Consider the following 25010-nt stretch of genomic DNA (forward strand, 5'->3'; position numbering starts at 1 on the left):
ATGCCAAAATTACATCTCAATCTACCATATTGCTTCAGTGACATTTACAACTAAATTTATATTCTGAGAAACAAAGCAACATTTTTCCCAGGGTATCTTCTGTTTATTAAAACATGCAGTAACATTCAACACGTTAACAATCACACAATGATTACGTCAAAACCTTGGGCATTAGTTAATGTGTGCTGTGTTATCAATGGTTATAAAACATCCATTGAAATTAAAATGCCACCTCATTTTACAAAACCCTTGTCTTATGACTGAGCAATCTGAATATAACAGACTCCTTTGTAAGAAACACTGCCTTCTAAATGTAAAAAAAAAATAATATAAGCTTTCAGAAAACTGGGGAAAAAAACCACAATTTCTAAAAACAGAAATGTTGTTTACATACAAGGGTACTTCAAAAAGTTAATGAACATATATGTTATAAAAAACTGTATATGAACTTCAAATTTCTTGTACCAAAATAAGCTTATCTTTTCCATGGACTTTTTGAAGTATTATCTATATTATTAAAAGGCTCATGATTACTCCTTTTTTTTTTTTTTTTTTGACAGGCAGAGTTAGACAGTGAGAGAGAGAGACAAAGAGAAAGGTCTTCCTTTTTCCGTTGGTTCACCCCCCAAAAAGGCTGCTAAAGCCTGCACGCTGCGGCCGGCCCACTGTGCAGATCCAAAGCCAGGAGCCAGGTGCTTCCTCCTGGATCTCCCATGGGGATGCAGGACCCAAGGACCTGAGCCATCTTCCATTGCACTCCTGGGCCATAAAGAGCTGGACTGGAAGAGGAGCAACCGGGACAGAATCCGGAGCCTCCACTGGGACTAGAACCCAGGATGCTGGAGCTGCAGGTGGAGGATATGCCTAGTGAGGCGTGGTTCTGGCCATGATTACTATTAACAATAAATATCAACCTAAAATTTAAGGCAGAATTGAGGTAAGTTTCAAATTTTGTCATGTATCCAATAATCTAATACAGACATTCTATACTTTACTAAGTCATAATATCATTTTGATTGTACTATCAGCATAAAACAAAAATAAGGAATGATAAGTCCCTTCTATGGCACAAATGCCAAGTTACAATTAACTTGATTGAAGTTCACCTTGTTTCCAGGCCAAAATATAATTAAGCAAACTAAAGGGATAACGTTTTTCTGTTTCCATACTTGCCTTTACAGTTTATAGACTTTTTAAGTCAAAATATTCAACTACCTACTGTAAGTAAGCCACAGAAAAGGAAAAAAAATAAAGATACAAAGCAGTTTATTACAAACATGTTTTGCAACAATTAGAAAAATCACACTGTTCAAACTGGTTTAGGTTGAAAATATCATATATATAGACAAGGGGAGGAATTTAAGAGCATTCTACTAGGAGATCCTCTTCAGATTAAATACCTTTATCAAACCTCTCCTACATTTAAACACACTTAAATATTTGAGCACCAATTTTCTGTTCTATTAAAAAAATACTTCCCTCATTAAGTGCAAGGATAATTTAGACAACATATTTAAAAGCAATTAACAAAGTAATCAGCACACAGCAAACAATGAATGTTTCATTTAAAAACAAACCAAAAAAAACCCCTAACTCCTAATACAAATTTTAGGGCCAAAAGAAATAAACCAGTATTAAATTTCCATATTGCTAAACATACTACATTGTACTATACTATCGACAGCAAGATCCCAAGAGAAATATAATTGTTTTATTATTATATATAACATTGTATTGTATCATAATATTATTTAATTAATTAAAATTTGTATCATAGAAGGTAAATTTAAAAATGGCTTTCAATGTGTCAATTCTTTACCATTAGAAAAGGGTAAAAAATAGAATAAAACAAAACTAATATAAGAACAAGGTAGAGCTATATATACTAATATGGAAAGCTGTCCATAAAATATTAAATCAGTGATATTTCCAAAACTATTTTAAACAATGTTTTAAAAAATAAATCTGCATGGAAAGCAAAGAATTACAGAGCTATCATAAAAACAATGATCAATATTTTAGAAGATGCCAATTTCTACTTCTAGTAATGACAAACTGGATAATTTGTACCAAAACTATGAAAGCATATAAAATTTTTAAAAATTTCTTAAAAAGTGAAAAACTAAGAAATGAAGGAAACACGGAACCAAAATCTAGGTGGCAGAAAGCCAGAAGTAACTTGGCCTTCACAGTTGCTCTTGTGATGAGGCTATCTGTCAGCAGAAGAACTCAATGGGAAAATAAGCTGTGATTCTGTGGGCTTTAACCATAAAGAGGAACAGAATTCAAAACCTTGGGCCTAGACAAGGTAGAGAGCTTCATAAACTATCTGAAGATAACTTAAGTCAGGACTCAAAGGGCTACTCATCTACACCTTCAGAGTAAGGACAAACCAGAATTAAACCAGCTATTCCTATGTAAATCCCCTAAATGGTCTAGGGAACTTCAGCCTCCAATTTAAGTTTACATGAGTCCTGGACAAATAGTGAACCAGGAACCTTTTAAAAATATACAAAATCCTCTCCAGTGGATAATCCTAGGCCTCATATTACTTTTTCAAGTAAGTTTTTAAAACTTAATGACTAGCATCTAGTCATGAATGACAGGCATGAGACACACAGCTAACAGAAACAAACCCACAAAAGTTTGAGACAGTGGAACTATTCCATCTAGATGATAAATTGACCAGATTAAAGAAGTTTTAATTTAGAGCTTGAAAATATGAACATGAAGCTATTAAAAAAAAGGACACTGAAGCTTTTTTTAAAAAAAAGAATCAGCCGGCGCTGCGGCTCACTAGGCTAATCCTCCGCCTTGCGGCGCCGGCACACTGGGTTCTAATCCCAGTCGGGGCGCCAGATTCTGTCCCGGTTGCCCCTCTTCCAGGCCAGCTCTCTGCTGTGGCCAGGGAGTGCAGTGGAGGATGGCCCAAGTCCTTGGGCCCTGCACACCATGGGAGACCAGGAGAAGCACCTGGCTCCTGCCATCGGATCAGCGTGGTGCGCCGGCCGCGGCGGCCATTGGAGGGTGAACCAACGGCAAAGGAAGACCTTTCTCTCTGTCTCTCTCTCTCACTGTCCACTCTGCCTGTCAAAAAAAAAAAAAAAAAAAAAATCAAACAGATGTGTAGAAATAGAAAAAAAGCAGGGCCTGCGCTGTGACTCACTAGGCTAATCCGCCTACAGCACCGGCATCCCATATGGGTACCGGATTCTGTCCCGGTTGCTCCTCTTCCAGTCCAGCTCTCTGCTGTGGCCCGGGAAGGCAGTGGAGGACGGCCCAAGTGCTTGGGCCCTGCATCTGCATGGGAGACCACGAGGAAGCACCTGGCTCCTGGCTTCGGATTGGCGCAGCACCGGCCATAGTGGCCATTTTGGGGGTGAACAAATGAAGGAAGACCTTTCTCTCTGTCTCTCTCCCTCTCTCTCACTGTCTGTGACTCTACCTGTCAAATTAAAAAGAAAAAAAAAAATAGAAAAAAAAGCAACAGAAATCATCAACTCCACAGATTTAACAAGATTAGAAGGTGAATTGAGACTCAATGACCTAGAAAGCAGATCAGAAAGCTATTAGCCTGAACATGGCACAGTGAAGTAAAAAGGAAAACAAAAGATGCTGAGGCTGTAGCTAAAGGGCCTAACGTTTGTCCAGAGACCCAAAAGAAGAGTAGAGAACAGGACAGAGGTGATATCTGAAGAGATAATAGATGAGCCGGCTCCGCAGCTCACTAGGCTAATCCTCCGCCTTGCAGTGCTGGCACACTGGGTTCTAGTCCCGGTCGGGGCGCCGGATTCTGTCCCAGTTGCCCCTATTGCAGGGCAGCTCTCTGCTGTGGCCAGGGAGTGCAGTGGAGGATGGCCCAAGTACCTGGGCCCTGCACCCCATGGGAGACCAGGAGAAGTACCTGGCTCCTGCCATCGGATCGGTGGCCATTGGAGGATGAACCAACGGTAAAGGAAGACCTTTCTCTCTGCTTTCTCTCTGTCTCTCTCTCACTGTCCACTCTGCCTGTCAAAAAAAAAAAAAAAAAAAAAAAAAAAAGAGATAATAGATGAGACTTTTCCAGAATGAAGGCATCAATCCAGAATTTAGAACACGCTTATCATGACATCATGATGACAGATGGAGACACTTCAATGATACGTTAATGTTTTTTCATTAGCCATTTTCAAGAACAAATAAAAGAAAAGAAAGAAACTTTTATAAAAAACTGAAACCAAGGAATCCAAATGATATTAAGCAGATTTGAACATTTACTTATATACAAAATTTGGGAACAACATAAACTTTGAAGCAGAAGAAAATTGTTCTTCTAATTGATTTAGCTAATAAACTTGACTATTATTTAATGCTGACTCTCAAGTGATCCTAGTCATTTATTTAATAGGGAAAAAAGCTAACTCCAAAAATGGTTAAGGCTTTGCCTCCATGCACTGAACTAGTGACAGAATACTACTTTCAGAACTCAGAACAAAAAACAAACAAGGAGAGGGAGGATGTGGAGGGGGAAGATGAAGAGGGGAAGAGGGGGAGGGGAAGAGGAGGAGAGGAGGAGGGGAGGAGGAGGAAGAGAGGGAGAAAAGCTAGAATTTACAGATATGTGAAACAACAGAAAACCACCATTGGGATACTCTAGGTCCTCTAATGGTAAGAATATGCTGAATGTAGAACACCTTAATTCCTACCAACTAAGAGATTTCTATCCATTTGTCATCCACCAGCAATGGCATCTGATCCCATGAATCAGTAAGAAAATAATCTATATAATGGCTCCAAGGAGGCAAAATTAAGTAAGTAAACAAAACCAGACCGCCTCTCCATACAAAGAACATGTAACAGTGAACGACAACGGTGCCAGAATAAAAGAAAAGCACTCAGTGACTTAGTGATACAATGATATTCACTGTTTAGAATGCATACCCAAAAAGGCTGCTGAAGCAAAACCACTGCCACCACAACAAACACCAAACCTTACTTCCCAATACGCAATGCAGTAGGTGAACTGAAGGAACAGATGGTGCCACCTGGAATGATGCAGGTGCATGTCTCTGTGTAGGCACCTAGAGACACAGAAATCTGCACTGTTGAAGGCACTTGCGTTGCCTTCGCATAGAACCTTAAAATACTTCAATTCTGCTTATTGAAGTCTTCTAACAACTTTATGGCCTTTTTATATGCTATTTTGTTTTTCTTTCAACTTCCAGGTCAATTTTATGCCTCACTCGGTCAGCTATTTTTGTCAACCTATAAAGACTTCATTATACCTTTTAAAACTACTACAATTCAAACAGCAGAATACTACTCAGCAATAAAAAGTAACAAACTATTGATACATCAGGGATGAATCTTAAAATTACTTATCATCATTGAGAGAAATCAGATACATATAAAAAATACCATGCAATTCTATATACTTGACATTCTAGAAAAGGATACTTTTTATGCTGGAATTGAGACTTCAAAACTTGGAGGCTGACCTCCAAGACTTGGCTATTTAACTTCATGCAGTAAGACAAGTGAGCTCACTTCAGTTTTAGAAAAAAAATTATATCTCAATTTCCTTTGTAACTACCAAGTATGCAATCACCCTATTTTCATTAAAACTAATCATTTACAAGTTGATGGCTAACTATTCCTCTGTGCTTTTTCTTGAAGGTGATTTTTCTCAGTAAGAGAACTGCTCAAAAAAAAGCTACATCAACAGCTTGAAAGTAATATAAGATCTGTTTTTCTCTTTACCATCTTAACAATGGCTCCCTGATGCATTGCCAGTAGCTTTTTGCCACTTTTTACAAGAAAGTAAAATTCCCCGTCTTCTAATAGTGTTGGTTTTTGTCACTAAATTATCCATAAAATTCCTTCAAAATCTCATTATATTCCCCTTGTGTCCTGACATTTTCTTTTACATTGACAGAATGCTATCCCATTATATCTACTAATGCTATCCTTCCTATAAAAATACAGCCTAAAAAGAAACATTTGCCAAATCTTATTTTCTTTTCATAGCTATCCAGACAATCATTTTATTGCTTTATGCTTTAAGCATTAAAATAAACCAGCTGAATAGTTTTTCAGGGTATTTCTCACATCTATTAATTAAATGAGAATGCTGTCTTTCCTTTAACTGTGTTGTAAAGTTTTCTACTTATTGTAACTGAGCACATACTAATATAAATTTTATGCTATTTCAAACCCATCACTTTCTTAGAGCTTTCAGTTTTAAAATTGCTTTGTATTGTAGCTGCCTTATAATTTTTCAGGAGCTAGCCTTTTGTCATTTTCCATTCAAATAAAATCCATTTTCCCAGATATAACCTATGTATCTAAAAAGATACCTTCTAGTTCTTGAGCTATCAGAAACATCTAAAACCTAAGATACTGGCTTGCTTTACTTCTTCAGTATGCTTACAAGATAAGTGATTGAGAAAGACTTGATTGAAGTAAAGACTTCACTACTTGTTATACCTTGTAAAAGTAGTCTTTTTTTAAAAAAAAGACTAAAAACACTATGCAAAATATGATTTTCCATTAAACCCAGATAGGCAAGTCTTGTATGAAACCACTTCTTTTTTTTTTTTTTTGACAGGCAGAGTGGACAGTGAGAGAGAGAGACAGAGAGAAAGGTCTTCCTTTGCCGTTGGTTCACCCTCCAATGGCTGCCGCGGCCAGCGCACTGCGGCCGGCACACCGCGCTGATCCGATGGCAGGAGCCAGGAGCCAGGTGCTTTTCCTGGTATCCCATGCGGGTGCAGGGCCCAAGCACCTGGGCCATCCTCCACTGCACTCCCTGGCCACAGCAGAGGGCTGGCCTGGAAGAGGGGCAACCGGGACAGAATCCGGCGCCCCGACCGGGACTAGAACCCGGTGTGCCGGCGCCACTAGGCGGAGGATTAGCCTAGTGAGCCGCGGCGCCGGCCTGAAACCACTTCTAAGGGTACAAATCAAAATTACAGTACCCATGTAATAAGTTTACTTCAGCTTAAGCTGTCCTGAAGCACACATCCCAATTCCTAGCAACAATCAGATCAAAAATTATAGTTGACTAGGGATTACACCATAAATGACAGAATAAAAGTTCTTGTGAAATGATGTGCTAAAAATTTTTACACAGTTTTTACAATTTCTTTTTTATTTGTTTAAATATCAATTATCCACTCTAGAAGCCTTGCCCTTTCACACTAGGTCGGGGTTTATATACCACAGCACTACTGATATTTTTGGACTGGTAATTCTTTGAGGGGTGTCCTATCCATTGTGGGGTGTTTAGCATCATCACTGGTCTCTATCCTTTAAATGCTAGCGGCATCTATCAGGTGTGACAACAAAGAGTGTCTCCAGACATTGCCAAATGTCCCTCGGGAGGCAAAACAGACCTTTTCTGAAAAGCAAATCAGCTAGATGAAAATCATTTTTCACCCCAGCAAAGATCTGGGAAATATCTAAGGCTGTACAATACCATCCAAGGCTGCTGGCCAGGTATCATAGAAACTAAATGAAAAAAAGAAATCCTCGAGTCAAGTAATTATCAGGCACTCGATCATTATTATCTGAACTAACGGATTATGAAAAATTTCTAAGCACTTACCAACTAAACACATTTACACACAATTATTAATATGCCAATGTATTTCTATTTTCCTAAGTTAGTTGGTAATTGCTTAGAAACACTAAGTTCAGAGGCTTTACTACTACAAATCAGTCACCATACTCTTTTGAGTGTATGGTTCACAGGAAATGAGGGCTAATTGGCCTCCTTTGCCTTTCATTCCAGATTTTTATGACATTCCTACAAAAATTAATAATTGAAAGTCTATCTTCATGATATCCCCTTCCTTTGATAATACTATAGAATTGGAAATATGACATCATAACCTATTTTCATACATTAACTATTTGGCCAAGTAAACACTGTTAATAATTTTTTGAAACTCATGCTATCAGATGTTTAACAGGATGATAATCAAAGTAAAGTATCTTCAACATTTTTTAACAGAAAATAAAGCTCTTACCTACAAGCAACATTTGGGTCAGCATTTCTTGAAAGTAATAGCTCTACACACTTCAAGATCTGCTCCTCTGAGCCACGAGCAGAACATGCAGTTATCAAAATAGTTTGTTTATCTACAACAAATAGAGAGTTGAGTAAAAACCTCCACACATCTTTACCATTAAAAACATTCTAAATATTTTTGCACTCTAAAATTCATCCAGAATCTCTCACTTTTAGCAGTTTTATCTTCCTTCATCAAAACATGAGGTCAGGAACAGATTCTAATATCCAAAGTATACGTACAGTACATTTCTTAACTTCCTTCTTCTATTCTCATTTCTTTAAGAGAACAGAAAGCAGTACTAAGCCTCAATTTGAACAATTTTTTGTTGATTAAAATTTGTCTTACTGAACTCATGATTAGAAAATGATGATTTATATTCTGATTTCACTTATTTATTTCTCAATGATTTAACAACTGAGATCTGGCTTCTGAACTACCTTATTGAGACAGCCCTAACTTTCACCATCAGTTGTTTCTTTTCAGTCCATTTGATTTGGTCTTTCTTGAACTCATCCTGATCCCCAAACTCTTATTCTCTTGGCTTCTATGGCACAAGTGGAGATCAAAGTAGATTAAAAACAAATAAAAAATGCTTCTCAATTGAGAACTAGGAAATGCAAAACAGATTACAGCTGTGACTGACAGAATAATAGATTATACTTCCAGTTGTACAGCTGATAAAAGTAGACTCCAATAATGTCTTAATATCTCATTACTCACAATGTATAGAAATGAAGATAGTACCTACTCTCTTTAACTGATGGGGCTACTATAAGACAGATAAAAAAATTTAAATGGGGGCTGGCACTGTGGCGTAGAAGGTTAAGCCTCAACCTGATGTGCCAGCATTCCATATGGGCACTGGTTCAAGTCCAGGCTGCTCCACTTCCAATCTGGCTCCCTGCTAATGGCCTGGAATAGCAGTGGAAGATGGCCCAAGTGCTTCGGCCCCTAAAACCACGTGGGAGAACCAGGTGAAGCTTCTGGTTCCTGGCTTCAGCCTGGCCCAGCACCGGCTGTTGTAGACATCTGGTGAGTGAAAAGGCAGATGGAAGGTATCTTTTTTCAAGATATCTCTCTCTTTACCTTTGCCTTTCAAATAAATAAATTAAAAAAAAAACCAAAACAACAACATAAGAATTTAAATGCACATTCTGTGATAAAAACATGAAGTGTTTATAATTGGATGTATCCACCTAATTGCAAGGAGGGGGAACTGGTAAAGAAATTATCAATTTTTAGCAGGATTTTTATATTCAAAAATATCATTCCTAAGTATAGCTTTCATTGAGTGCTAGTTTTAAATGACATAATAAAATGAAAAACCTAAAACAAAAAAAGAAAAACCTAGCACAGCAGAGTAAACACAAAACTGCTATGACGGAAATTTTTTTTTTACTTTTTTTTTGTTTGTTTTTGACAGGCAGAGTGGACAGTGAGAGAGAGTGAGAGTGAGAGTAAGAAAGAGAGAGAGAGAGAGAGAAATGTCTTCCTTTTGCCGTTGGTTCACCCTCCAATGGCCGCCGCAGACAGCGCGCTGTGGCTGGCGCATCGCGCTGATCCGATGGCAGGAGCCAGGTACTTCTCCTGGTCTCCCATGGGGTGCAGGGCCCAAGCACCTGGGCCATCCTCCACTGCACTCCCTGGCCACAGCAGAGAGCTGGCCTGGAAGAGGGGCAACCGGGACAGAATCCGGCACCCCAACCGGGACTAGAACCCGGTATGCCGGCACCGCAAGGTGGAGGATTAGCCTAGTGAGCCATGGTGCCGGCCCTATGACAGAAATTTACATAAAATATATTAATTAGGGGGCCAGCGCTGTGGTGCAATGGGTTAAAGCCCTGGCCCGAAGTGCCGGCATCCCATATGGGTGCTGGTTCTAGACCCGGCTGCTCCTCTTCCCATCCAGCTCTCTGCTATGGCCTGGGAAAGCAGTAGAAGATGGACCAATTCCTTGGGCCCCTACCCCTACGTGGGAGACCCAGGGGAAGCTCCTGGCTCCTGGCTTTGGATCGGCTCTTTTGAGGCCATCTAGGGAGTGAATCAGCGGATGGAAGACCTCTGTCTCTGTCTCTTTCTCTACCTCTCTCTGTAATGCTTTCTTTCAATTAAATAAAATAAATATTAAAATATATATATATTAATGAGAAAACAGAATAGAAGTAGTTTACAAATATCTAATTTAGATGTAATTAATGTGAAAATCCTAAAATAAACCCAATAGCTGAATGACAAAGTGAATTTAATTGCCTATTAAAATATTTTAAAAATAATTAGTAACTCAACACAATAATCAAGTTGGATTTGCACATATAATTTTGTTCTTCAAAAGCATTCAAAGAACTACTGAGTAGAAATACTTTAATAAAAAAGACAAACATATGGATTTAATAAACTATTTCTGAAACAACTTTCAGTGACTTAATTCAGAGTTGAGTTTAAGATTCCACAGGCTAACTTTCAAAATTTTCCACAAAATCAGCTTTTTCTGTTCTTCTCAATGCATTTTTCCTTTAGAAATAACCCACCAGCACAGAAGTTAAAGGTATATAACACAGCCAGTTATAAAGATAGTGTACTGGAAATACCTTTTTGGAAAGAGGATTTTTCAAAGTATGCATGGTTTTCAAATTTGATTTTATATATTATATATTTATCTTATACAGCTAATAGAAAGATCTTTTTTCAAATGGCTTTAATTTTTTTTTTCACTGCTTGGGGATTAAAGAATCACAGTAGAGGTAATCAGTTAAGCTGTCTCAAACATCTTACCCTTATCAAAGCTTGCATTAGCACCTCTATCCAAAAGAACCCGCACCAGCTCCACATTAGCAACACTAGCAGCATACATAAGGGGAGTCCATCCATATCGAAAACTGGAATCCACACTAATACCTGTTAATATAAAAATAACCTTTTAAAAACTCCACCACAACTACCACCAAGAAAACCCTCAAACATGTAAGTTTAAAATATATTTGCACTGTGATATCACCATGTACTTTATTCTAGAAGGGAATTTCTTGTTAATATGGATGCAGCAAATAGAAAATAGGTTGGACTTAAAAGTTCCTATCTTCATTATCACAACACCATATTCAAGAGATCTCACCTAGCCAATGTTTCATCATATAATAAATACAACCTCTATTATAATAGATTTTTACATGTTACCCTTTTCTTTTTAGGGGAATTAGGAAAGGTTTCAGAGAGGCAAAATATATTTTAAATTTAAATATTATTCCTAGGCAATATTAAAGATCTCTATGGTTGCAAAAATATAGGTTGAGTATCCTTTGCCTGAAAGCTTACAACCAGAAGTGTTTCAGATATCAGACGTTCTTAGATTTTTGGAATATTTGCATATACATAATGAGATATCTTGGGGACAAGACCCAAATGTAAGCATAAAATTCATTCATGTTTCCTATATACCTTACACACAAAGGCTGAAAACAATTTCACACAGTATTTTTAGCACAGGTGCATTTTGACATGAAGTAAGGTGTGGAAATTTCTACTTGTAGCATCATGTTGGTATTCAAAAAGTTTTGAATTTTGTAGCTTTTCAGATTCTGGAATTTTGGTTAGGAATGTTCAACCTGTATCACATATATCTATCCCTAAGCTGCTCTTAACATCTTACCACACAAAAAATACTCATGGATGACTGACAAAACATGAAGCTCAAAAGACAGGTTAGGATTAGATTATGAAAGCTTTGTTAAGAAATGTATACTTTATTTCTCAAGGATTGACATCTAACTGTGTTGTGTTTTTAATGCAAATATAATGATGTCAGTCCTTTTTTTTTTAATTTATTTGACAGGTAGAATTATAGACAGTGAGAGAGAGAGAGAGACAGAGAGAAAGGTCTTCCTTCTGTTGGATCACCCCCCAGATGGCTGCTATGGCCGGCGCTGGGCCGATCTGGTCTCCCATGTGGGTGCAGGAGCCCAAGCACATGGGCCATCCTCCACTGCCCTCCCTGGTCACAGCAGAGAGCTGGACTGAAAGAGGAGCAACTGGGACTAGAACCCGGCGCCCATATGGGATGCCGGCGCCGCAGGCGGAGGATTAACCAAGTAAGCCACGGCACCACTGATGTCAGTCCTTGAGAAATAAAGTATATATTTCTTAACAAAGCTTTCATAATCTAATCCTAACCTGTCTTTTGAGCTAATCATCACCTTTAATACTTAAAAGTAAATTATTAAGCATCTGTTAGGTTCCAGGCATAGTGTAAAAGAAGGTAAGTTTCAAAAGGATTGACATGGGGTGTGTGTGTGTGTGTGTGTGTGTGTGTGTATATATATATAAATATAAAAACACATCAGAACCATTCAAAATAACACTGTTATTTAAGGATGTATACATATATAGTAAAAGTGTAAAGATACTGATAAGAATGATAAACACCAACTAATCTAGAGATTAGTTGTAGAGTAGAAATCTCCAGGAGAGAAAGATGTCTCCATACTTTTAGAATGCATGAAATATTTCATAATTTATTTATTTTTTAAAAAAATTATTATTTATTTATTTGAAAGGCAGAGTTATAGAGAGAGAGAGGCAGAGAGACAGAGAGAGAGAGAGAGAGAAATATAGTCTTCCATCTGTTGGTTCACTCCCTAGATGGCTGCAACAACCAAAGCTGCGCCAATCCAAAGCCAGCAGCCAGGAGCTTCCTCTGGGTCTCCCGCAAGGGTGCAGGGGCCCAAGGAATTGGTCCACCTTCTAGTGCTTTCCCAGGCCATAGCAGAGAGCTGGATGGGAAGTGGAGCAGCCAGGACTAGAACCAGTGCCCATTTGGGATGCTGGCACTGCAGAAGGCAACTTTACCCGCTATGCCACAGCACCGGCCCCAAAATATTTCATAATTTAAAGAGAATCGAAAGTGTTAATACATGGCAGAATGACAAAGGTTGGAGACATCCACCTTCAAACTGTCAAAACTGGCTGACTCAGAGGTGGGTATTTGGTGCAGCATGTAAGGTGCTACTTAGGGCATCTGCATCCCACACTGGAATGACTGGGTATTAAGTCCCCCTCCACTCCCAATTTCCGCTTCCTGCTAATGCACAGCCTGGGAGGTAGCAGTGATGGCTCAAGTGGTTGGGTACTTGACACCCATGTGGGGGACCCAGATTGAATTCCCAGTTTCTCACTTTTTCCTGGCCCAGCCATGACAGCTGGGGGCATTTGGGGAGTGAATCAGTCTACCTTTTTTAAAAGGGCTTTTGAAAAATGTGGCTGACACAAAAATGCTTTCATTTTTAATGAAAGTTTTCAATTTGTGCAGAAATATGTCTCAAAAATAAGCATGACTCTGAAAGGCAAATTGAAAATATTTTTAAAGAGTTAAATAACAATGTCTAGAACAGGAGGAGTTAATTATGAAAGCTGAGACATCAGTGTAATAGAGGTAGCAGAAGTGAGAATGGACATAAATATAAGGTATTTTCTACTTACATCCATGTATTTATTATATTTACAAAATAACTTTTAAATTTCTATAATTAAAAACAAGTTTCAATACTAAATACTTACTAAACAGACACCTCTGTTAAAGAGAGTGAAAAAAAAACCACTTGTGCCTATAAATCAAGTGCTAATCCTTCATGGGCCTCCATCACCTTCACTGTACTTACTCCCACTAACACAAGGTAAATTCTCTTTTCTAAAGCAAATTTCTGTCTACTCCTTCCCCATCTAAAACTATGTATACTATATATAAATTTATATTAAATATTTAAGCTTCTTTTCACTATTTAAATTTTATTCAATTCCATTAATTACAAACTCAAGCCACATTGTCTGTTCACAAAGCTAGACAGATCCTTATCATTTTGCTTAATATTTACATAGTATTTTTATTAGGGGACTTTAAAAAGTTCCTGGAAAATGGAATGAAAAAATGAGTTTACTTTGGTGCAAAAGTTTTTGGAAATTCAGTTTCTTCATGTTACACGTCTCATGCATTATCAGAAGTTTTCATCACAACAAACTCATACTTTTCATTTCATTTTCTATTCATTTTGTGAAGCACTCTTCTATGTTGCAAGTCTTTAATTGTGTAGTAGGCAATAAAACTAGGACAAATATCCACATGGATTCCTAGGTAAGGCCTCAATCCTCCAAAACAAAAACAAAACGAAACAACAGCAGAGGAAAAAATATAACTAATATGTACGTAATAAGAAACAATTCTTGATAAACATATTATATGAAAGCCAAGTAAATGCTGAAGAAACAACAACTGATAGGGCTGGAAAGAATTTTTCAGGGGGCCACCACTGTGGCACAGCGGGTTAACGCCCTGGCCTGAAGCACTGGCATCCCATATGGCCACTGGTTCTAGTCCTGGCTGCTCCGCTTCTGATCCAGCTCTCTGCTATGACCTGGGATAGCAGTAGAAGATGGCCCAAGTCCTTGGGCCCCTGCACCCGTGTGTGAGACCTGGAAGAAGCTCCTGGCTCCTGGCTTTGGATCTGTGCAGCTCCAGCTGTTGCGGCCATCTGGGGAGTGAACCAGCGGATGGAAGACCTCTCTCTCTCGCTCTCTGTCTCTGCCTCTCTCTGTAACTCTGCCTTTCAAATAAATAAAATGAATCTTTAAAAAAAAAGAATTTGTCAGAACAGAACTCTTGACTGACATGAAAGAACTGATTTGGAAGTTAAAGGGTGGGTAGAGGAAGAAAACAAGGATGACTGAACCCAGAGTCAACCAATAGCTAGGCTAACTGCTAAACAAACATCTATTGAACAGTTATGAATTGTTCACAATGAATGGTGAATGTAGACAACTGTGTTCAGCTACAACATCCCCTCATCTCTCACCAGAATCTAGGAGCTCCTTCACCAGAGAAGTATCTCCTGTGGTCAATGCTTTCTTAAATGTTTCATTCTTCTCTTCTATGGGTAATGGTCCTTTTAATTTCTAAAAAAAAAAAAAAAAAGGAAAACAAGATAAGAAGAAAGTTTTTTTTTTTAAAGTCTTGTATATATATATATTTTTCATTACCACTGCAAGAAACAATAATGTGTGGTTAAGTCCGTAGGTTTCCATTGTTCTGATTTTTGCCAACCAAGTTTGTAAAGAAATCCCATCTGAAATTTTATTTAAGGGGAATGGGTGGTGACTGGTCCAAATTTAAGTAAAGAGCTACACTGACGACCTAGAGAAGCGCATCTGTCAGAACCCAGTTGGTGACCAATACGTAAAATTCATGGATTTACGTGCAAATATCTTCATTTACACAAGCGAAGAGGAGGTTTATATGGGCTTCCCCATATAAAGCAAAGGAGGCCAATACCGGGTGCGGTCACGAGGCCTCCGCCATTACCTGAGGCGGTCGGTCGAGATACCCGATCTCCCAGCCATCATCCTCGCTGTCGCTACTCTCTCCTCCACCAGCCACTGCCAGCCCACGGAGCGACCCCGTCGCCATTCCCGCCAGCTAGCTCCCCACTCACGCCGGGCCCGCGGCCTAGGCGCCTGCGCACTGGGGCCGCGCGCGGGAAGAGTTGCGTGGGTACGAGCGACGCGTGAACTTCCGGGCTTTGGGCTCTCCTGCGCAGGCGTGTGACTGCGCCCAGCTCTGCTCTCCTGTTAGGAGTCCCTGCTTGAGAATTTGGCGTGGCTGAGGGTCAGGCGGTCGACGAAGTTCTCGCAAGAAAGCCCTGCCAAATACTTCCAGTCCCTTTAGGTGACTTTCCTTTCATTGTTTTAAAAACTATTACATTGATGAAATTCTTGCTTGGTAGGTAACGCTCCAATTGTGGCAGGAACAGGATGGGAATAAGGCTAAAACAAGGGTTTTGGAGCCTTTTTTCGTGTTTCTCATCTGCCAAACCCACTGTCCAAGGCTTGTTTTCGGGGAACTGGACTCTTGTTAGCCAGAATACTGTCATAAGAAACACCCCTGGGGTAGCGCTGTGCCATAGCAAGTTAGGCCTGTGACCAGGCATCCCATATGGGAGCTGGTTTGTATCCCGCCTGCTCCACTTCCCATCCTGCTCCCTGGATGGGAACGTGGCAGAGTGTAGCTCAAGGGCTTGGGCACCTGCATGGACGTGGGAGGCCTGGAGGAAAGAAACACCTTCCAAACATTGAAGAAGCCAAAGACAAATGGGAGCTGACTAACTGTTGAGAACCTCCTGGAAAGGATTCTCACTTTAAATCTCCCGTGATCTCATCAAAGAACTTTCCCGTTGTGATATGTATTACCCTAGAGGGAGAAGTCAGCCGTGAAAGGAGGGGTGGAGGAACAGTCTATTCAAAGAGCTGGGAAGAATGAAATGGTGACTTAAATGTCCAGAAAGCAAGTAATACAAACAACTGTAGGTGGAAAAGGTTCATCTCAAACTCACGTTTCTGCCCATAGCTTCTAGATGGAATGTTGGTAACATGTTTGTCTTTGCCACCACAGAAAATTAGATACCTCAAGGAATAAGGTACCCTTAAATACCTCAAGGTGATTTAAAAGGAAAGGGGTTGTGCGCTGTTTGAAAGATTTTTAAATAATTTCTTTCTTAAAGATTCCCTGATACAAGATTTTGAAATTATCCCCTTTAAGGCTCACAAAGGTAAACATTTTTCAATAGGTTAGGGACCACATCTGTCTTTCTAATTGCATTCATTCTGTCATTGAGTACAAGCAGGTACAACAACTAGGTCTAAGGAGATAGCACTAAAGAACAACCAAACTGCTTCATGGAGCCCACATTTTAATGAGAAGAGATAGAAAATATGCAAGTAAACAAAAAAGACTTTTGTAGATTTTAAGTGTCTCAAAGAAAATAAACAAATGTGCCCAGTTTCTGGAATCAAATCACTTATGTGTTTCCAAAAGCAGAATCATTTAATAGCTGTAGCTGTGTGTTGATGGGCAGTCTTATTTAGCTTCTCTGTACCAGTTTTCTCATCTATAAAATAGAGATAATCATAGTATCTACCAAAAAATGTAAATTAAATAATGGGCTTGGAATAGGACTTGTCTCAATATAGAAGATAAATAGATATTAGCTTGTATTATTTTAGATGACGTGGTTAGATATGGGTGCAGTACTGAATAACAAGGAGCCAGGCATAAAATGCCAGAGTGTAGAGCTTTCTTGGCAATTGGAGAACAGTGGTGCAAAGGCCCTAAGGCAAGAAAGAACAGGAAAGAGGCCTAGGAGCACAGTAGGACAAAGTTTAGGGAGGTATTCACTCACTTTCAGTGTTCTGCAAAAGCAGTAAGAACCCCGTTCGTTTTGTACCCAAGGCATCTCACTTAACTCCTATTGGGGGCCGGCACTGTGGTGCAGCGGGTTAAAACCCCAGCCTGAAGTGCCGGCATCCTATATGGGTGCCGGTTCTAGTCCCGGCTGCTCCTCTTCCAATCTAGCTCTCTGCTGTGGCCTGGGAAAGCAGTGGAAGATGGCCCAAGTCCTTGCACCCCTACACCCACATGGGAGACCTAAAAGAAGCTCCTGGCTCCTGGCTTCAGATCGGCGCCACTCTGTCCATTGCAGCCATCTAGGGAGTGAACCAGTGGATGGAAGACCTCTTTCTCTGTCTCTGCCTCTCTCTGTAACTCTGTCTTTCAGATAAATAAAATAAAATCTTAAAAAAAAAAAAAAAAGCTCCTATTCTTTGTTGCCCTGCTTGAACCAGAAAAGTGTGAGGCTGGAGCCTCACAGCAGAGGTGTATATAATGAGGCTCTCATGGACCTCAAGTAAGGAGTTTGCTCTAACAGCAACTGATCATTGAAATATTTTAAAGCTGAAGAAAGACAAGTTCTAAGGTATATATTTAAGGACATTCTAGCTTTTGCAGAAATTTTATTTTGAGCAACTAGCTAAGTAGTTGTAACATTGACTGAGTAGGATATATTTGAAGATTTAATTAGGATCTCATAATTAACATATTCAAGACCAGACAGCCAAGTCTAGCTGACAAGTAGGTAGTCATACTTTCAAAATGGAGCTCAAGAAAGCCTGATCATAGAGACATAAATTTGGGAGTTTATATTCCTGAAGAACAGTGTTTTTTTCTACTTATTGCTTTTGAATTCTTTATTTCATGGAGGATTAAGCTTGTGACAATAAGGTAATTTGAAAGTATGTCACCACAAAAATTAAAAGAAAAATAAGGAATGGAGGAGGGAGGGTAGGAAGTATCATTATGTTCTTAAAATTGTATATAGGAAGTATGTGAAATCTGTTCCCTTTATATAAATAAATAAAAATTTTAAAAATTTGGAACTCCTCCACATATAACTTACTTTGAGATTTACCCAGCAAGACATTTTTTTTTAAAAAATCAGATTTTTTTAAGCTTCATGTATTTACTTATTGAAAGGCAAAATGACAGAGAGGGAGGGGGAGACAGAGCTGTTCCATCCACTGGTGTAAATGCTAATTTTATCTCAGAAGACGGAACTAGAATAAAACAATTCTGAAAAGAGTAAAGTAGAGAGAATTGTTCTACTTGATTTCAAGACTCATCTATAACCTTGATTTTGGGAGTTTTTGGTGTAGGCCAAAGGTAAAAAGTAGACTAGAAATAACAGCACACAAGAACAGAATGACCAATTGACTTTTGAAAAATGTTTAAGAACAATGGAGGAAGGATAATCTTTTCAACAATGGTGCTAAGACAATTGAATATCCATAGATTAAAAAAATGAATCTTGGGACTGACATTGTGGCACAGCTGGTTAAGCCACTGCTTGGGACACCAACATCGCATGTGAGTGCCTATTCATGTTCTGGCTCCTCCACTTCTGATCCAGCTCCCTGCTAATGTACCTGGGAAAGCAGTAGAAGATGGCCTTAGTGCTTGCACCTTTGTATCCACACGGGATACTCGGATTAAGCTTGTCTCCTGGCTTTGTCCTGGCCCAGGCCATACTATTATGGCCAGTTGGGTAGTGAACAAGTGGATGGAAGAACTCTGTTTCTGTCTCTCCCTCTCTCTCTCTGTAACTCTATTGTTCAAATAAATAAGTCCTTTTTTTAAAAAAAAAAAAAAAAGGATCTCAGCATAACCTTCATGCCTTTTACAAAATTAACTCAAAATCATTCATATAAATCATGAATATTCATAGCATTAGTCATATTAAGCAGAAGTGGAAATAACTCAAATGTCCATCAATTGATGTAGGTCAACAAAATTGATGTATGCATACTTCCTGTATTAGTTTCCTAGGGCTACCCAAGAAAATTGTCATTATCTGAGTGGCTTATAGCCACAAACATTTTTCCCTCACAATTTTGGAGGCTAAGACTAAATCAAGGTGTCAGCAGATACAAGAGAAAGAAGGGGGGGGGGGGGCGGCGCTGTGGCTCACTTGGTTAATCCTCTGCCCGTGGCACTGGCATACCATATGGGCACTGGGTTCTAGTCCCGGTTGCTCCTCTTCCAGTCCAGCTCTCTGCTGTGGCCCAGGTGGGCAGTGGAGGATGGTCCAAGTGCTTGGGCCCCTGCACCCGCTCAGGAGACCTGGAAGAAGCTCCTGGCTCCTGACTTCAGATCGGCGCAGCGCTGGCCATAGAGGCTATTTGGGGAGTGAACAAGAAGTGGACCAGCTAAGACTTGAACAGACACTCATGGGATGCTGGTATCCCAAGTGGCAGCTTAACCCACTCTGCCACAATACCAGTCCAGTCCAGCTGCCTCTGTCCTTACATTGGCATTTTCTTCTGTGTGTCTGTCTCTGTGTATAAATTTCCCTTTTATAATACCAGTTATATTGGATTTAGGGCCCATTCTAATCCCATTTTAGTCTGAATTTGACTATATCTGCAAAGGTCTTATTTCCATATAAGGTTATATTCAAAAATTTTGGGTGGACATATACATATATGTGTATATATATGAAATTTGGCATAATATTTTTAAGAATCGTGGTAGCATGTATCCATACTTCATTTCTTTTTATACTGAATAATACATGATAATGATTTCAGGATTAGAATATTACTGTAATTATAAACTAGATAAATGGTAGAAAAAGTGGAGAGCAGGAACATATTAAAAATTTGTTGTGAATTGGTCACTAGGTTTTGGTAATTAGAAATGAAGGATGAGGAGGGAGAGAGGAATCAAAGCAGGTATGACAAGAACAGGAGGAGGATTAGAGTTTGAGGTAGCAGATGAGTTTTGTTCTGCACAGAGACAATCTGAAAACCTGAGGAACATCCATGTCCAGATCTTCAGAGAGGCCAGCAGTATTGTTTCAGCTCTTAGAAGTCATCTTTCTTTTTAAAAATATTTATTTATTTCAAAGAGTTAGAGAGAGAGAAAGGAGAGACAGATCTTCCATCTGCTGGTTCACTTCCCAGGTGGCTGCAATGATCTGAAGCCAGGAGCCAGGAGCTTCATTTGGGTCTCTCACATGGGTTCAGGGGCCCAAGTACTTTCACTGCTTCCTCAGGTGCATTAGCAGGGAGCTGGATTGAAAGTGGAGCAGTCGAGACTTGAACCAGTTGAAAGGAAAGGTCACCACCAAATACACCAAACACCAGAGTAAGGGAAAAGGTTTATTGTTGGGTGTGAAGAACCTGACAGGCTGCCTCCCCATGCACAGAGAGAACAACCTGTACTGGGAGAACAGGTCTTAACGTAGCTTTGCAGAGGTAGGGAAGCAGGAGCGGCAAATCCTATTAGGGTGGGGGTGGAGCTGGCACTTGTGATTGGGCCATTTGGTCACCTGACTTCTAGTAAGCCAGGCTGGGCTTAGGAAGATGGCACCATTTTACTAACACCACTGCCCACATGGAATGCTGATGCCACCGGCAGCCTCTTAACCTGCTACACGACAGAGCTGGCTGCTAGAAGTCATCTTTCTAAGAGGTAAAAATAGACAGATGCAAATGATATTACCAAGGGAGAAGGGAGAGGATCTCAGAGGGCCAGGAATAAATCTTTGGCCATGAATTGTTCCTTTAGGAAGCCATCAAAGAAGTGGGAATGATAAAGGGGCCTAAGAATGATCAAGGAAGCAAGAGGGAGCAGATATTTGGCCCAGCTGTTGATGTCTATATCTATTATCAGAGTGCCTGGTTTCAAGTCCCAACAATTCCCAAATCCAGCTTTCTACTAATGTAGACCCCAGGAGGCACCAGGTGATGGCTAAAGTAGTCGGAACCTTGCCACCCATCTAGGAGACCCAGAGTGAGTTCCTGGGCTCTCAGCGTTGCCTGTCTCAGCTCCAACCATTTCTGGTATTTGAAGAGTAAACCAGCTAATTAGGGAGATCTCTGTCTGACTCAGACTCAAAAAAAGAAAAAGAAAAAAGATGAAGAAGCAGGAGACTTGGAATAGATCAATCCTTCAAGAATCTTGTTCTGGGGGGTGGGTCTTGTGGCACAGCAGGTAAAGCTGATACTTGGTATGCCTGCATTCCATATCAGAGTGCCCAGAATTGAGTCCCACCTCCACTTCCAACCCAGCTGCCTGCTGCTGTGCACCCTGGTATACAGCAGATGGTGGCTTAAGAGCTGGGGTTCTTGCCACCCCTGTGGGAAACCTTGATGGAGTTCCTATCTCCTGGCTTCTGCCTGGCCCAGCCTTGGCTGCTATAGGCATTTAGGGAGTGAACTAGCACTTGGAAGATAACTCTCTCTCTGCCTTCCAAATAAAAATAAATAATTAGTAAATTTTAAAAAGCATACTATGAATTATAATCCAAGGTTATAATAATAGCAATAATAATGATAATAAATTCATTTTATAGCACTTTCTATAGACCAGTTCTTACAACTGACTTGAACCCCAGGAACTTGTTCTATCCATGATGAGATAGGACATAGATGAACAGAGAAGGCAGTTTTTAACAAAATAATTTTATTGAAAAGAGTAGAGAGAGATTGAAAGAAAAAGGGAAAGTGCCCGGAAAAGAGCAGGGAGGGGCTCATTCAGATGGAAAAAGCCATTGACAGGTAGAGATCTAGATGTTTTATGCCCACTGGAAAGTTTGTACAAGGTCCTTTAAGAAAAGTATTTCTTGTGTGTTTACCTCCTCCTGCTTTCTTATCTCCCATTTCTCCCATTTTGTTGTGACTTTTATAGGACAGAGAGAAAGTTCTATCTTGGGGCCTCTCAGTGGGGAGCCGTTTGTCTTCACCAAACTCCTAAGACGGGTCACAAACAACTCTAGTCACCCGGCCTTCTGGGTAAGCTTGGCACCAGAGCCTGCTTTTCTCCCAACTAATCAATAAAATTCTTTATGTCTTTTTTTATTATAATATTTGTTTTCTAGCTCAGGCCAGTTTCCCAGCTAGGCTAAGAAAACGTTCCACATTACAGCAGAGGCCTCTTTGTTCTCTCTACCTTTTTTACCATGCATGTTCTGACTGACTTCTTTTGCAGTCACTGTTCTAAGGGCTTTATCTATATTAAGTCACTTATTGCTCACACAATCCTGTTGAAGTAAATGTTATCTCAAGTTTACAGAGGGGAAATGGAGGCACAGAGAGGTAAAGTCACCTGCCCAAGGTGACCTACCTGGAAGAGCAGTGCAGTGCATGCTTTTAGTCATTACAGTGTAACACTTCTGCAGCACTTCCATGTTCCCTGATAATTCTCTCAGTGCTTTGCAACCACTAATCATATAATTCTTGCTACAGCTTTGTGTGGTAACTGCTATTATTAACATCTCTGTTTTATAGATGAGGGAATTGAGGTGCAGAAAGGTTATATAAGCTATCCAGGATAATACAAGTAGTATAGTCCAAATTCACACCAGCCTCTCTGGCTGCAGGGTGATGCATAGGTTTGACTCAGAAAGGGTGATGTGGGGGCCAGCTCTATGGCGCAGCAGGTTAACACCCTGGCCTGAAGCGCCGGCATCCCATATGGGCGCCGGTTCGAGACCCGGCTATTCCACTTCCTGTCCAGCTCTCTGCTGTGGCCTGGGAAAGCAGTAGGAGATGGCCCAAGTCCTTGGGCCCCTGCACTCACATGGGAGACCTGGATGAAGCTCCTGGCTCCTGGCTTCGGATCGGCACAGCTCCAGCCATTGCGGCCAATTGGGGAGTGAACCATTGGATGGAAGATCTCTCTCTCTCTCTGCCTTTCCTCTCTCTGTATAACTCTGACTTTCAAGTAAAATAAATAAATCTTTAAAAAAAAATAAAGGGTGATGTGCACACAGCACTGTCTCCCCTGTGTGCTGCTGCTTTGCATCCTGTTTTACTCCCACACTGCAGAGGGAAGCACTCCTTTCCAAAGATTTCATCTGACTAGGAAACCAGACTCAGAATAAACTTATGATTCATCTTCAGGTAAGTCACAAGCTTTATTCCTGGCCAGATAAGAAATCAGTAATTTGGTTTTGTCTGAAAAGATTTAGGAATTCCCCTGGAGTGACTTCCTGTCGTGGGTCGGAAAACCACTTACTTGTGGCTACAGTGTTCTGCTTGCTTCACTGATGATAGAAAACCGGTAAGAAAAAGAGGACAAGAAATCAGCTGGACACCAGAAATAAATATTACTCAAATTTAGTTCCTCCCTGGCTTTGTTTTTTATTAACTTGCAAACTTTGTCTCAGATGTTAGTGATGATTAGCGAATACATTCACTTTACCATGACAAATGATGACGCTGTGTTTTGTGGAATGCTTGCTTTAAAGTGAATGTTATCATGTTCTTATAATTTCTGCCTATCTCTTATAAGGATAGACATATCATTAGTTTCAAAAATATGAAAAAAATCTGTTAGGATCCTGAGTTCTTAATCCTATGTGAGATCCAGCTAGGATAATTTTTTTTTGAGGCATAAAATTGATAAAAAATATTTTTTAATTTTTTTTCAATTGCTAGAATTTATATGTGCAAAACAGTCAAGGGGAGAGATAGGCAATAGCATTAGTTGATTCCACAAATATTTCTTGTGTTACATCTCTGTTTTATAGGCATCAGAAATGAAATTGCGAGGAAGAGACAAGATATTTCACCTCAGAATGATTATCATCTAGCAAGACAAACACATTAATGAATATATGATTAAATACCAGGTAATGATACCTTTATAAAAATTTTAGTTAAGGTATACAAGTTTTATGTATTTCATATATACATATTTAGGAACATAGCAATACTTCCCTCCCTACTCTTCCTCCTGTCCATGCTACAACCCTTTTCCTCCCTCTCCTAGTCTCACTGTTAATTTTTACAAAGATCTATTTTCAGTTTATTTTATACTCATAAAGTTAACCCTACATTAAGTAAAGAGTTCAACAAATAGTATGAAGAAAAAAAACACTGTTCCTCAACTGTAGAGACGAGCTATAAATGATCATTGAATCTAAATGTTCATTTCACTCCAATACATTACATTTTAGGTACTCTATTAGTTACCACGTATCAGGGAAAACATATGATATCTGTCTTTTGGGGACTGGCTTATTTCACTAAGTATAATGGTTTCTAGTTGCGTCTATATTGTTTCAAAAGACAGAATTTCATTTTTTTTACCGCCGAGTAGTACTCCATAGTGTATATATATATATATATATACACACTATAATTTCTTTATCCAATCATGACATCTGAGTTGATTATATATTTTGACTATTATGAATTGAGCTGCAATGAATATGGGGATACAGATAACTCTTTTGTATGCTGATTTCTTTTGGTCCGGGTAAATTCCCAGGAATGGGATGGCAGGGTCATATGGAAGGTCTATATTCAGATTTCTGAGGTATCTCCATACTCTCTTCCACTGGCTGCACCAGTTTATATTCCCACCAACAATGGATTAGGGTATGTTTTTCCCCCACATCCTCCATAGCATTTCTTGTTTGCTGTTTCTGTATGAGAGCCATTCTACCTGGGGTGAGGTGAAACTTCATTGTGGTTTTGATTTGCATTTCCCTGATGGCTAATGATCCTGAGCATTTTCTCAAGTTTCTGTTGACCATTTAAATTTCCTCTTTTGAAAAATGTCTGTTCAATTTCTTT

The 25010-nt window shown here is 39.6% G+C and overlaps 1 protein-coding gene and 1 long non-coding RNA gene across 4 annotated transcripts in view; one reads left to right on the top strand and one right to left on the bottom strand.

Moving 5' to 3' along the window:
• ASZ1 (ankyrin repeat, SAM and basic leucine zipper domain containing 1) overlaps positions 1–15539 on the bottom strand; it is a 77514-nt gene extending 61975 nt beyond the window's left edge. Inside the window, exons 1-5 of one of the 2 annotated variants that reach the window (XM_089327937.1) lie at positions 15400–15539; positions 14894–14993; positions 10827–10949; positions 8010–8121; positions 570–914 (exon numbers count right to left, since the gene is read on the bottom strand). In XM_089327937.1, the coding sequence (XP_089184063.1) occupies positions 638–914; positions 8010–8121; positions 10827–10949; positions 14894–14993; positions 15400–15504 (717 nt within the window). In that variant the 5' untranslated portion in view covers positions 15505–15539 and the 3' untranslated portion in view covers positions 570–637. Of the gene's footprint in view, positions 1–569; positions 915–8009; positions 8122–10826; positions 10950–14893; positions 14994–15399 lie in introns of those variants that run through there. The other variant, NM_001171019.1, reaches the window with a different exon arrangement.
• A 93-nt stretch (positions 15540–15632) lies between these two features.
• LOC149127560 (uncharacterized) lies at positions 15633–24061 on the top strand. 2 transcript variants are annotated; one of them, XR_016231726.1, is made up of 4 exons: positions 15633–15762; positions 22117–22220; positions 23393–23490; positions 23960–24061. It is a non-coding gene; the product is annotated as an uncharacterized LOC149127560 (long non-coding RNA). The 2 variants fall into 2 exon arrangements; XR_016231725.1 differs by lacking the exon at positions 15633–15762 and adding an exon at positions 20737–20898.
• The last annotated feature ends 949 nt before the right edge of the window (positions 24062–25010 follow it).

The sequence above is a fragment of the Oryctolagus cuniculus genome, chromosome 3 (genome assembly GCF_051225735.1).
Source record: "Oryctolagus cuniculus isolate XC-2025 breed Fujian yellow rabbit chromosome 3, ASM5122573v1, whole genome shotgun sequence".
Taxonomy (NCBI): domain Eukaryota; kingdom Metazoa; phylum Chordata; class Mammalia; order Lagomorpha; family Leporidae; genus Oryctolagus; species Oryctolagus cuniculus.